General features: G+C 46.8%; 1 protein-coding gene across 1 annotated transcript in view; it reads left to right on the forward strand.

Annotated features, from left to right (window-relative positions):
* Positions 1-13934, forward strand: part of LOC112215232 (low-density lipoprotein receptor-related protein 1-like) — a 253940-nt gene that overhangs the window by 171524 nt on the left and 68482 nt on the right. The window contains exons 38-42 of the mRNA XM_042299627.1: positions 159-288; positions 1670-1796; positions 1998-2149; positions 5067-5191; positions 5446-5820. Of these exons, the coding sequence (XP_042155561.1) occupies positions 159-288; positions 1670-1796; positions 1998-2149; positions 5067-5191; positions 5446-5820 (909 nt within the window). The remainder of the gene's footprint in view (positions 1-158; positions 289-1669; positions 1797-1997; positions 2150-5066; positions 5192-5445; positions 5821-13934) is intronic.

Raw genomic sequence — 13934 nt, forward strand, 5'->3', positions numbered from 1 at the left:
AACAACCACATGCGCACACACACACACATAGATACACACATACATGGACCATACAGGAGCACGCACGCACACACACACATGGATACACACATGCATAGACCATACAAAATCATGCACACACACACTGACCCCGACCCCTCCTGTCCCTCTCCTGTCAGGTAACATCTACTGGACAGACCAGGGCTTTGACGTGATCGAGGTGGCCAGACTCAATGGTTCATTCCGCTATGTGGTCATCTCCCAGGGTCTGGACAAGCCCCGTGCCATCACTGTCCACCCAGAAAGAGGGTGAGTGGCTAGGGACTAAGGCTTGGCTACTGGGGCTTGGACTGGGACTGAGGCTGGGACTGAGGTTGGGGACTGGTACTGGGGCTTGTCTAATGGGAATAGGGCTGAGACTGGAGCTTGGCTACCAGGGTTTGGCTACAAGGTCTAGGACTGGGGCTTGGCTAATGGGAGAGGGGCTTGGCTGCTGGGGCTAGGGCTTGGACTGAGGCTTGGCAACTGGGGCTTGGCTATTGGGGCTGGGGCTTGGCAACTGGGGCTTGGCTATTGGGGCTGGGGCTTTGTTATTGGAGCTGGGACTGGGGCTTGGCTACTGGAACTGGGGCTTGGCAACTGGGACTGAGGCTTGGCTGTTGGGGCTGGGACTGGGGATTGTCTACTGCGGCTTGGCTACAGGGGCTGTTCTTGGTAATTTGGGTTCAGACTGGGGCTTGGCTACTGGGACTGAGGCTTGGCTTTTGGGGCTGGGGGCTTGGACTGGGGCTTGTCTACTGGGACTAGGGCTGGCACTGGAGCTTGGCTACTAGGGCTGCGACTGGGGTTTGGCTACTGGGACTGGGGCTTGGCTACTGGGACTGAGGCTTGACTTTTGGGGCTGGGGGCTTGGACTGGGGTTTGTCTACTGGGACTAGGGCTGGCACTGGAGCTTTGCTACTAGGGCTGGGACTGGGGCTTGGCTACTGGGACTGGGGCTTGGCTCCTGGGGCTGGGGCTTGGCTCCTGGGGCTAGGACTTGTCTATTGGGGCTGGGATGGTGGCTTGGCTACTGGGACTGAGGCTTGGCTGTTGTGGCTGGGGGCTGGGACTGGGGATTGTCTACTGGGGCTTGGCTACAGGGGCTAGGGCTTGGCTACTGGGACTGAGACTTGGCTATTGGGGCTGGGACTGGGGCTTGTATACTAGGGCTGGGACTGGGGCTTGGCTATTGGGACTCGGGCTTGGCTACTGGGGCTGGGACTGAGGCTTGGCTATTGGGGCTTGACTACTCGGACTGGGGCTTGGCTATTGGGGCTGGGGCTGGGTCTTGGCTACTGGGGCTGGCCCTTGTCTGTCTGTGTATAGTGTAGTGCTGTATGTGTCATAACATGGTTACCTACAGTATGGGGTATTATTCGTCCAGCAACCAGCAATATTTGCACTTTGATTAATAATTACAAGCAGTAGCTAGTTATATGATGGTACATTGTAAGTGTTTGTGATATTTAATCTATATAGAGCAAAAATAACATAGATTGCTTTCTTTCAACCTCATATGAGTGTGTGGGGGTGTGTGTGTGTGTGTGTGTTTTTTTGTGTGTGTGTGTGGGGTGTGTGTGTGTGTTTTTGTGTGTGTGTGTGTGGGGTGTGTGTGTGTGGGGGTGTGTGTGTGTGTGTGTGTGTGTAGGTATCTATTCTGGACAGAGTGGGGTCAGGTCCCTCGTATAGAGCGAGCCCGTCTTGACGGCTCTCAGAGAGTGGTCCTGGTCAATGACAGCATCATGTGGCCCAACGGAATCTCCATCGACTACAAAGTACAGTACACACACACACACACACACAATTTATTTATTGAGGTTTCATTTTATTAGCAAAATCCACATTTCAGATTATTTACAAATCCTTCTTTTGGATTCACACGTATCCAGTATTTTTCTCCTCTTTGCAACCTTGTTGTTTCGAAAAAACAGAATATTTTTCTGCTTGATATTGTTGTTCTTATTGTTTGTGTGTAGGAACGACGGTTGTACTGGTGTGATGCGCGGACTGATAGGATAGAGCGTATCAATCTGGAGAATGGAGAAAACAGAGAGCTGGTGCTGGCCAATAACAATATGGACATGTTCGCTGTGTCCGTCTTCGAGGGCTTCATCTACTGGAGTGACAGGTGAGCTGCCTGCTGTCCCTGTCATCTCCTCCGAGTTTAACCCTTAATATCCCCTGCTGCACTGCGGTAGTATGTTTGACTAACTTGACTGAAGACCTTGGCTCCTATGTGGAGCATTGACCATTGACGAACAGTAAGGACTACAGTATGCAATGGGATTACATTTCACCTCAAAGCCTATGTAAATTGACTGACAGTCTTGTATGTGAGATTGTTGCCTTCATCCAGTATCCCCTTTACATAAGTTTAATTTACTACAAATGTTGTTGTTTCTCCTCCAAGCCTGTTTAAAGTGGCTGATTGTAACGGCTTTCTTCCGTCGAAGGAGAGTTGGACCAAAATGCAGCGTGGTTAGTTCGATACATGTTTAATGAATAAATAAACACGACAAATACAAAAACAAGAAACGGAACGTGAAAACCTATACAGTCTGTCTTGTGCTAACACACACAGAGACATGAACAATCACCCACAAACACACAGTGAAACCCAGGCTACCTAAATATGGTTCCCAATCAGAGACAACGAGAATCACCTGACTCTGATTGAGAACCTCAGGCAGCCATAGACTATGCTAGACACCCCTACTCAGCCACAATCCAAATACCTACTAAAACCCCCAATACCACAACACAACACAAAATAACCCCATGTCACACCCTGGCCTGACCAACTAATTATATAAACACAAAATACTAAGACCAGGGCGTGACAGAACCAGGGGAAGGTCCGGGTGGGCGTCTGTCCACGGTGGCGGCTCCGGCTCGGGACGTGGACCCCACTCCAACCAAGTCTTAGTCCCCCTGTAACGCGTCCTTTGATTGGCGACCCTCGCCGCCGACCTAGGCCTAATAACCCTCACCAAGGACCCCACTGGATTGAGGGGCAGCTCGGGACTGAGGTAGAAGCTCGGGACTGAGGGGAAGCTCGGGACTGAGGGGAAGCTCGGCACTGAGGGGAAGCTCGGCACTGAGGGGAAGCTCGGCACTGAGGGGAAGCTCGGCACTGAGGGGAAGCTCGGCACTGAGGGGAAGCTCGGCACTGAGGGGAAGCTCGGCACTGAGGGGAAGCTCGGCACTGAGGGGAAGCTCGGCACTGAGGGGAAGCCCGGTACTGAGAGGAAGCCCAGTACTGAGAGGAAACTCAGGCAGGTAGTAGGTTCTGGCAGATCCTGGCTGAATGGCGGATCTGGAAGATCATGGCTGACTGGCAGATCTGGAAGATCATGGCTGACTGACAGATCTGGAAGATCATGGCTGACTGGCAGATCTGGAAGATCATGGCTGACTGGCAGATCTGGAAGATCATGGCTGACTGGCAGATCTGGAAGAGTCTGGCTGACTGGCAGATCTAGCTGCTCTGGCTGCTCCATGCAGACTGGCAGCTCTGGCTGCTCCATGCAGACTGGCAGCTCTGGCTGCTCCATGCAGACTGGCAGCTCAGGCTGCTCCATGCAGGCTGGCAGCTCTGGCTGCGCTGAACAGGCAGGAGACTCCAGCAGCGCTGTAGAGGAGGAAGGCTCTGGCTGCGCTGAACAGGCGGGAGGCCCCGGCAGCGCTGTAGAGGAGGAAGGCTCTGGCTGCGCTGAACAGGCGGGAGGCTCCGGCAGCGCTGTAGAGGAGGAAGGCTCTGGCTGCGCTGAACAGGCGGGAGGCTCCGGCAGCGCTAGAGAGGAGTAAGGCTCTGGCAGCGCTAAACAGGCGAGGCGCACTGAAGGCCTGGTGCGTGGTGCTGGTACTGGGTAGAGGACATGCACAGGAAGTCTGGTGCGGGGAGCTGCCACCGGAGTACTGGTGTGTGGAGGTGGCACTGGATGGACTGGACCGTGAAGGTGTACTGGAGAGCCTGAGAGCAGGACTGGCGCAGGACGTGCAAGGCTAGGTAGGTACACAGGAGGCCTAGTGCGTGAGGCTGGCACACTCTTCACCAGCCGACTAACACGCACCTCAGGACGAGTATGGAGCGCTGACCCAGGTGCCATCAAATCCCCGACACGCTCCGTCGGACGAATATCATACCTAAAGCACCAAACTAGCAACTCCCTCATAACTCTCTCCTCCACCTTCCCCATTAACTCCTTCACAGTCTCTGCTTCACTCACCTCCAACACCGGCTCTGGTTCTGGTCTCCTCCTTGGCTCCTCACGATAAACAGGGAGAGTTGGCTCAGGTCTGACTCCTGACTCTGCCACTCTCTCCCTGAGCCCCCCCCCAATAAATTTTTGGGGCTGACTTTCGGGTTTCCTTGCCAACCGTGTTCCCTCGTATCGTCGGCTCCTATCTCCGGCTGCCTCTGCTCTCCTAAGTGCCTCCACCTGTTCCCATGGGAGGCGATCTCTTCCAGCCAGTATCTCCTCCCAAGTGTAACAACCTTTGCCATCCAAAACGTCTTCCCATGTCCATTCCTCCTTTCGCTGATTCTGCTGTCGCTGCCTGTCACCACGCCGCTTGGTCCGTGTGTGGTGGGTGATTCTGTAACGGCTTTCTTCTGTCGAAGGAGAGTCGGACCAAAATGCAGCGTGGTTAGTTCGATACATGTTTAATGAATAAATAAACACGACAAATACAAAAACAAGAAACGGAACGTGAAAACCTATACAGTCTGTCTTGTGCTAACACACACAGAGACATGAACAATAACCCACAAACACACAGTGAAACCCAGGCTACCTAAATATGGTTCCCAATCAGAGACAACGAGAATCACCTGACTCTGATTGAGAACCTCAGGCAGCCATAGACTATGCTAGACACCCCTACTCAGCCACAATCCCAATACCTACTAAAACCCCCAATACCACAACACAACACAAAATAACCCCATGTCACACCCTGGCCTGACCAACTAATTATATAAACACAAAATACTAAGACCAGGGCGTGACACTGATAGTGTTTTGTATGTTGTATTGGACCAGGACTCATGCCAACGGTTCCATCAAGAGAGGCAACAAAGACAACGCTACAGAATATGTGTATCTGAGGACCGGCATCGGTGTACAGCTGAAAGACATCAAGGTCTTCAACAGAGACAGGCAACAAGGTAAGAACACTTAACCCCTGAATTGAAATGGATTGAATTGAAATGGAATTCTCTCTAACCCTGGTGTGCTGTGTTTAGTTGTATGAGACTGATGTGTCTATGAGACTGGTGTGTCTATGAGACTGATGTGTCTAATCAGTGTGTGTCTATGAGACTGATGTGTCTAATCAGTGTGTGTCTATGAGACTGATGTGTCTAATCAGTGTGTGTCTATGAGAATGATGTGTGTGACCAGTGTGTGTGTTCTCCCTCAGGCACCAACGTCTGTAAAAACAACAATGGCGGCTGCGAACAGCTCTGCCTTTACCGCGGCAACGGGGAGAGAACCTGCGCCTGCGCACACGGCATGCTGGCCGAGGACAGCCACAGTTGCCGCGACTATGACGGCTACCTGCTGTACTCGGAGCGGACCATTCTGAAGAGTATCCACCTATCAGACGAGACCAACCTGAACGCCCCCATCAAGCCCTTTGAGGACCCGGAACACATGAAAAACGTCATTGCCCTGACCTTTGACTACCGTGGAGGAGGGGGGAGGGGAGCCAACCGGATCTTCTTCAGTGACATACACTTTGGAAACATCCAGCAGATCAACGATGACGGATCAGAACTGCAGAAGGTTGTAGAGAGTGAGTACTAATGTTTAGTCTGTTATGTTAAAAAGAATGAGCTAGTGCAGACCCAGAGAAATGATTTTGTGTAGAGGTGTTGACTAACGGCGAACAAACTGTTAGCTATACAAATACATAAAGAGAGTCCAAGCTCTATCAAATCAAATCAAATCAAATTTTATTCAAATTGTATTTATTTATCTATACATAAAGAGAGTCCAAGCTCTATCTATACAAAAAGAGAGTCCAAGCTCTATCTATACATAAAGAGAGTCCAAGCTCTATCTATACATAAAGAGAGTCCAAGCTCTATCTATACATAAAGAGAGTCCAAGCTCTATCTATACATAAAGAGAGTCCACGCTCTATCTATACATAAAGAGAGTCCACGCTCTATCTACACATAAAGAGAGTCCACGCTCTATCTATACATAAAGAGAGTCCAAGCTCTATCTATACATATAGAGAGTCCACGCTCTATCTATACATAAAGAGAGTCCACGCTAAATAAAGAGAGTCCACGCTCTATCTATACATAAAGAGAGTCCACGCTCTATCTATACATAAAGAGAGTCCACGCTCTATCTATACATAAAGAGAGTCCACGCTCTATCTATACATAAAGAGAGTCCAAGCTCTATCTATACATAAAGAGAGTCCACGCTCTATCTATACATAAAGAGAGTCCACGCTCTATCTATACATAAAGAGAGTCCACGCTCTATCTATACATAAAGAGAGTCCACGCTCTATCTATACATAAAGAGAGTCCAAGCTCTATCTATACATATAGAGTCCAAGCTCTATCTATACATATAGAGTCCATGCTCTATCTATACACAAAGAGAGTCCACGCTCTATCTATACATATAGAGAGTCCACGCTCTATCTACACATAAAGAGAGTCCACGCTCTATCTATAGGTATAGAGTCCACGCTCTATCTATACATAAAGAGAGTCCATGCTCTATCTATATACATAGAGTCTACGCTCTATCTATACATAAAGAGAGTCCATGCTCTATCTATATACATAAAGAGAGTCCAAGCTCTATCTATACATAAAGAGAGTCCACGCTCTATCTATATACATAGAGAGTCCAAGCTCTATCTATACATATAGAGAGTCCACGCTCTATCTATACATATAGAGAGTCCACGCTCTATCTATACATATAGAGAGTCCACGCTCTATCTATACATATAGAGAGTCCACGCTCTATCTATACATATAGAGAGTCCACGCTCTATCTATACATAAAGAGAGTCCACGCTCTATCTATAGATAACGAGAGTCCACGCTCTATCTATAGATAAAGAGTGTCCACGCTCTATCTATACGTAAAGAGAGTCCACGCTCTATCTATACATAAAGAGAGTCCATGCTCTATCTATATATAAAGTCCCAGTCATTTATTGGGTAAAATACCAACGTTTCTGCGAGTTTATATATACAGTGTGCGACTCTCTTTTTTTATATTTATATTGTCCACAAGTGACAAAACATTCTTGCTAATCCTTTCTACAATTGAGCAAGACCATTACTTTGTAGGCCAGATCACACACTTGTACACATACAGCTCTGATCAGTTTGTGATATGATGAAGAGGAAAAAGCTAATGGCCTGAGTTGAGCTGAGCTGATTGTGTTTATTGAATTGAAATGATGTTGAATAGGTTGTAAGACAGATCTTCTTCAAACCAAGTATGTTTTTCTAGGATCCATAGAATGTTTATCGAATGTCCATAGATGGTCTGTTCATTTTCATTAAATATCCATAGAGTGTCCATAGAGGGTCCATAGTTGGTAACCCTTAGAATCCGGGTAGGGTTAGTGGTGAAGTATCTAGCTCCACAGTGTTGAAATGCTGTTGTCCTGTTGGAAGGTGAACCTTCGCCCCAGTCTGAGGTCCTGAGTGCTCTGGAGCAGGGATCACTCTGTACTTTGCTCTGTTCATCTTTCCCTCAATCCTGACTAGTCTCGAAGTCCCTGCCTCTGAAAAACATTCCCACAGCATGATGCTGCCACCACCATGCTTCACTGTAGGGATGGTGCCAGGGTTCCTCCAGACGTGAAGCTTGGCATTCAGGCCAAAGAGTTCAATCTTGGTTTCATCAGACCAGAGAATCTTGTTTCTCATGGTCTGAAAGTCCTTTAGGTGCCTTTTGGCAAACTCTATGCAGGCTTTCATGTGCCTTTTACTGAGAAGTGGCTTCCGTCTTGCCACTCTACCATAAAGGCCTGATTGGCAGAGTGCTGCAGAGATAGTTCTCTCATCTCCACAGAGGACCTCTGGAGCTCCATCAGAGTGACCATCGGGATCTTTGTCACCTCCCTGACCAATGCCCTTCTCCCCAAATTCCTCAGTTCGGCCGAGCGGTCAACTCTAGGAAGAGTCTTGGTGGTTCCAAACTTCTTCCATTTAAGAATAATTGAGGCCACTGGATTGTTGGGGACCTTCAATGCTACAGAAATGTTTTGGTACTCTTCCCCAGATCTGTACCTCGACACAATCCTGTCTCGGAGCTCTACAGACAATTCCTTAGTTTGGGTTTTGCTTGACATGTACTGTCAACTGTGGGACCTTATATAGACAGGTGTGTGCCTTTCCAAAACATAGCCAATCAATTGAATTTACCACATGTTGTAGAAACATCTCAAGGATGATCAATGGAAACAGGATGCACCTGAGTTAAATTTCGAGTCTCATAGCAAAAGGTCTGAAAACCTATGTAAATAAGGTATTTCTATTTTCATTTTTAATAAATGTGCAAACATTTAAAGAAAAATGTATTTGCTTTGTCATTATGGGGTATTGTGTGTAGAATGATGAGGAAAATTGTTTTATTATCCATTTTAGAATAAGGTTGTAACATAACAAAATTTGGAAAAAGTCAAGGGGTCTGAATATTTTCCGAATGCACTGTAGGTGCAACACTAGAATGGATCATGGATATCCTGGCAACATGAAATAAGTGTTTTTAACGCTCGTCCTCTGGGTTCTTTCTTTCTAGTTTTAAATCGTTTTTAACTTTACGAAATCAATCAATCAGTCAATCAATCAATCGCCTCCTTCTCCGGCCAGCAAGGGTGGACATGACCAGGCAGTGACCCACCAGGCCCATCACCAGGATGAGGCCATCTAGCATGGGCACCAAGACCTTCATTACCTCAGTCCCATCTGTCCCATTCCCCTGGCCCCCACCACTACTACTGTTACCCAAAGCCCCCACCACTATTCTTCATCATCAGCATTTCACCACAGTTCTTTGTTGCAAAGCAAATTTGTATTGTATTTTATTCTGTTCTGTCCTCCAGAGACACAAGGCGGTGTTGATTCTTCTGACTACTAATGATCTATAATCTTGATGGTAATTTTAATGGCAGACTGATAATAGGAGACATAGCAGTAACATCGTCTATGACACCCTGATTCTCTGCCTGTACACTCTCCTACTGTTGAACTTTATCACTCAGAACCACATTGACTCTTCAATAAGATGACTGACAGGTTCACTGAAGCGTTCTCAATGACACACAGCAGTTAACGGAGCACATAAGATTTAGAATCTTAAACAATGCATCTGTGTCTGGGCTGTCGTTTCTTGAAAAGAATGCAGTTAAAAATCTCTCTGTTCAGCTTTGATAGACAAAGGGACCATTTGTGTCCTTGACGAGAAGGCAGCATCAATTGATGGAGATTCCCTAAGTAGTTTGTACTTGAGTTATAAAATGTTTTGCTTTATTTGTTAGTATGTACAGTCCCTTTTATCTGGGCCAGAACACCCAAGACTATGATCTCATAGGAGGGATGATTCAGAATCAGGGGTGTAGTTCCAAAACTAGTTTTAATGATCCAAGATTACAAACACAAACACATCTTCCTAGAGACTATGGCGTTGAGAGAGGAGTCCATCTCTGACATTGAAGTTGGCTGCAACAATATTCCATATCAGTATTCCACCAAATTCTGGCCCTAAGCTTGTATTGTAAAATGTCAATCCAGTCTTGTCCTTGATGTTGTATTGATTTGTTGAAACCAAGCAAAACTATAATACAAAATGATGGCCGTCGCTGTCGCTGGGAACCAACTCAGTTCTCATTAAAAGCAGCCAATTCTACTTGATGTTAAGGGCCTGACAGCGGTGTCTGTAGTTTTATCGTCCATTATAGCCTATTCAGGTGTCACATCTGGCCCCAAATTCTGATTCCACAGATAGCTAGAGGAGAGGCTGAACAACCAGCTATGCTGAGAAAGAACGAGAGGACGAAAGCAGACTAGTAAAAAATGAGAACACAAGAAGAGAAAGAGGGCTTGTTTGTCTGTTGTCAGTACTGTAGCAGCGCGGCTCTGTCAGATAGGTAATGTAGTCAGTACTGTAGCAGCGCGGCTCTGTCAGATAGGTAATGTAGTCAGTACAGTAGCAGCACGGCTCTGTCAGATAGGTAATGTAGTCAGTACTGTAGCAGCGCGCTCTGTCAGATAGGTAATGTTGTCAGATAGGTAATGTAGTCAGTACAGTAGCAGCGCGCTCTGTCAGATAGGTAATGTAGTCAGTACTGTAGCAGCGGGCTCTGTCAGATAGGTAATGTTGTCAGTACTGTAGCAGCGGCTCTGTCAGATAGGTAATGTAGTCAGTACTGTAGCAGCGCGGCTCTGTCAGATAGGTAATGTTGTCAGTACTGTAGCAGCGCGGCTCTGTCAGATAGGTAATGTTGTCAGTACTGTAGCAGTGCGGCTCTGTCAGATAGGTAATGTAGTCAGTACTGTAGCAGCGCGGCTCTGTCAGATAGGTAATGTTGTCAGTACTGTAGCAGCGGCTCTGTCAGATAGGTAATGTTGTCAGTACTGTAGCAGCGCGGCTCTGTCAGATAGGTAATGTAGTCAGTACTGTAGCAGCACGGCTCTGTCAGATAGGTAATGTAGTCAGTACAGTAGCAGCACGGCTCTGTCAGATAGGTAATGTAGTCAGTACAGTAGCAGCGCGGCTCTGTCAGATAGGTAATGTAGTCAGTACTGTAGCAGCGCGGCTCTGTCAGATAGGTAATGTAGTCAGTACAGTAGCAGCACGGCTCTGTCAGATAGGTCATGTAGTCAGTACAGTAGCAGCACGGCTCTGTCAGATAGGTAATGTAGTCAGTACTGTAGCAGCACGGCTCTGTCAGATAGGTAATGTTGTCAGTACAGTAGCAGCGCGGCTCTGTCAGATAGGTAATGTAGTCAGTACAGTAGCAGCACAGCTCTGTCAGATAGGTAATGTTGTCAGTACAGTAGCAGCACGGCTCTGTCAGATAGGTAATGTAGTCAGTACAGTAGCAGCACGGCTCTGTCAGATAGGTAATGTAGTCAGTACAGTAGCAGCACGGCTCTGTCAGATAGGTAATGTTGTCAGTACAGTAGCAGCACGGCTCTGTCAGATAGGTAATGTAGTCAGTACAGTAGCAGCACGGCTCTGTCAGATAGGTAATGTTGTCAGTACTGTAGCAGCGCGGCTCTGTCAGATAGGTAATGTAGTCAGTACAGTAGCAGCACGGCTCTGTCAGATAGGTAATGTTGTCAGTACAGTAGCAGCACGGCTCTGTCAGATAGGTAATGTTGTCAGTACAGTAGCAGCACAGCTCTGTCAGATAGGTAATGTTGTCAGTACAGTAGCAGCACGGCTCTGTCAGATAGGTAATGTTGTCAGTAGTGTAGCAGCACGGCTCTGTCAGATAGGTAATGTTGTCAGTACTGTAGTAGCGCTGCTCTGTCAGATAGGTAATGTTGTCAGTACTGTAGCAGCACGGCTCTGTCAGATAGGTGATGTTGTCAGTACTGTAGCAGCGCGGCTCTGTCAGATAGGTGATGTTGTCAGTACTGTAGCAGCACGGCTCTGTCAGATAGGTAATGTTGTCAGTACTGTAGCAGCACGGCTCTGTCAGATAGGTGATGTTGTCAGTACTGTAGCAGCGCGGCTCTGTCAGATAGGTGATGTTGTCAGTACTGTAGCAGCACGGCTCTGTCAGATGGGTAATGTAATTACGTTGGTAAACAGTTTGTAATATCAATAAGACACCTCAAGGAATTGTGGTTGCATCGTGCCGAAGAACAGCCCTTAGCCGTGGTATATTGGCTATATACCACACCCCCTTGTGCCTTATTGCTTAATTATATGCTGGATATTTCGAGCCCTGATGCTGATTGGCTGACAGCTGTGGTATATCACACCTTATACCAGAGGTATGACAAAACATTTATTAGCATTAACGCACCTCAGGGGTTTGTGGTATGTTGAATCACAACCCCTTGGGGCTTATTGCTTACAGTAAATACACACTTGTCTTTAGGGTTAGATATAGTAATACACACTAATCTTTAGGGTTATATATAGTAATACACACTAGTCTTTAGGGTTAGATATAGTAATAGACACTTGTCTTTAGGGTTAGATATAGTAATACACACTAGTATTTAGGTACTGGTTGTCTTTAGGGTTAGATATAGTAATACATACTAGTCTTTAGGGTTAGATATAGTAATACACGCTTGTTTTTAGGTACTGGTTGTCTTTAGAGTTAGATATAGTAATACACACTAGTCTTTAGGTACTGGTTGTCTTTAGAGTCAGCATATCGATTCTGCTACCAGGGCTGGTAAAACCCTGGATCATTGTTATTCTAACTTCCGCAACGCATATAAGGCCCTCCCCCGCCCTCCTTTTGGAAAAGCTGACCACGACTCCATTTTGTTGCTCCCAGCCTATAGACAGAGACTAAAACAGGAAGCTCCCATGCTCAGGTCTGTTCAACGCTGGTCGGACCAATCTGATTCCACGCTTCAAGATTGCTTCGATCACATGGATTGGGATATGTTCCCATTGCGTCAAACAACAACATTGACGAATACGCTGATTCGGTGAGTGAGTTTATTAGCAAGTGCATCAGCGATGCCAGAATCCGTGGATTGAAGGCAGTATTCACGCGAAACTGAAAGCGCGAACCACTGCTTTTAACCAGGGCAAGGTGACCGGAAACATGACCGAATACAAACAGTGTAGCTATTCCCTCGGGGTGTGGTGTCAGGAAAATAACCTCACACTCAACGTCAACAAAACAAAGGAGATGATCGTGTCAACTTCAGGAAACAGCAGAGGGATCACCCCGCTATCCACATCGACAGGACAGTAGTGGAGAGGGTAGTAAGTTTTAAGTTCCTCTGCGTACACATCACGGACAAACTGAATTGGTCCACCCACACAGACAGCGTGGTGAAGAAGGCGCAACAGCGCCTATTCAACCTCAGGAGGCTGAAGAAATTCGGCTTGTCACCAGAAGCACTCACAAACCTTTACAGATGCACAATCGAGAGCATCCTGTCGGGCTGTATCACCGCCTGGTACGGCAACTGCTCCGCCCTCAACCGTAAGGCTCTCCAGAGGGTAGTGAGGTCTGCACAACGCATCACCGGGGGCAAACTACCTGCCCTCCAGGACAACTACACCACCTGATGTCACAGGAAGGCCATAAAGATCATCAAGGACAACAACCACCCGAGCCACTGCCTGTTCACCCCGCTATCATCCAGAAGGCGAGGTCAGTACAGGTGCATCAAAGCAGGGACAGAAAGACTGAAAAACAGCTTCTATCTCAAGGCCATCAGACTGTTAAACAGCCACCACTAACATTGAGTGGCTGCTGCCAACATATTGACTCAACTCCAGCCACTTTAATAATGGAAAAATCACTAGCCACTTTAAACAATGCCACTTAACATAATGTTTACATACCCTACATTACTCATCTCATATGTATATACTGTACTCTATACCACCTACTGCATCTTGCCTATGCCGTTCTGTACCATCACTCACTCATATTTTTATGTACATATTCTTCATCCCTTTAAACTTGTGTGTATAAGGTAGTTGTTGTGAAATTGTTAGGTTAGATTACTCGTTGGTTATTACTGCATTGTTGGAACTAGAAGCACCAGCATTTCGCTACACTCGCATTAACATCTGCTAACCATGTGTATGTGACAAATATAATCTGATTTGATTTGATATAGTAATACACACTAGTCTTTAGGGTTAGATATAGTAATACACACTATTCTTTAGGTACTGGTTGTTTTTAGCGTTAGATATAGTAAT

The sequence above is a fragment of the Oncorhynchus tshawytscha genome, linkage group LG16, assembly GCF_018296145.1.
Source record: "Oncorhynchus tshawytscha isolate Ot180627B linkage group LG16, Otsh_v2.0, whole genome shotgun sequence".
NCBI classification, from domain to species: Eukaryota; Metazoa; Chordata; class Actinopteri; order Salmoniformes; family Salmonidae; genus Oncorhynchus; species Oncorhynchus tshawytscha.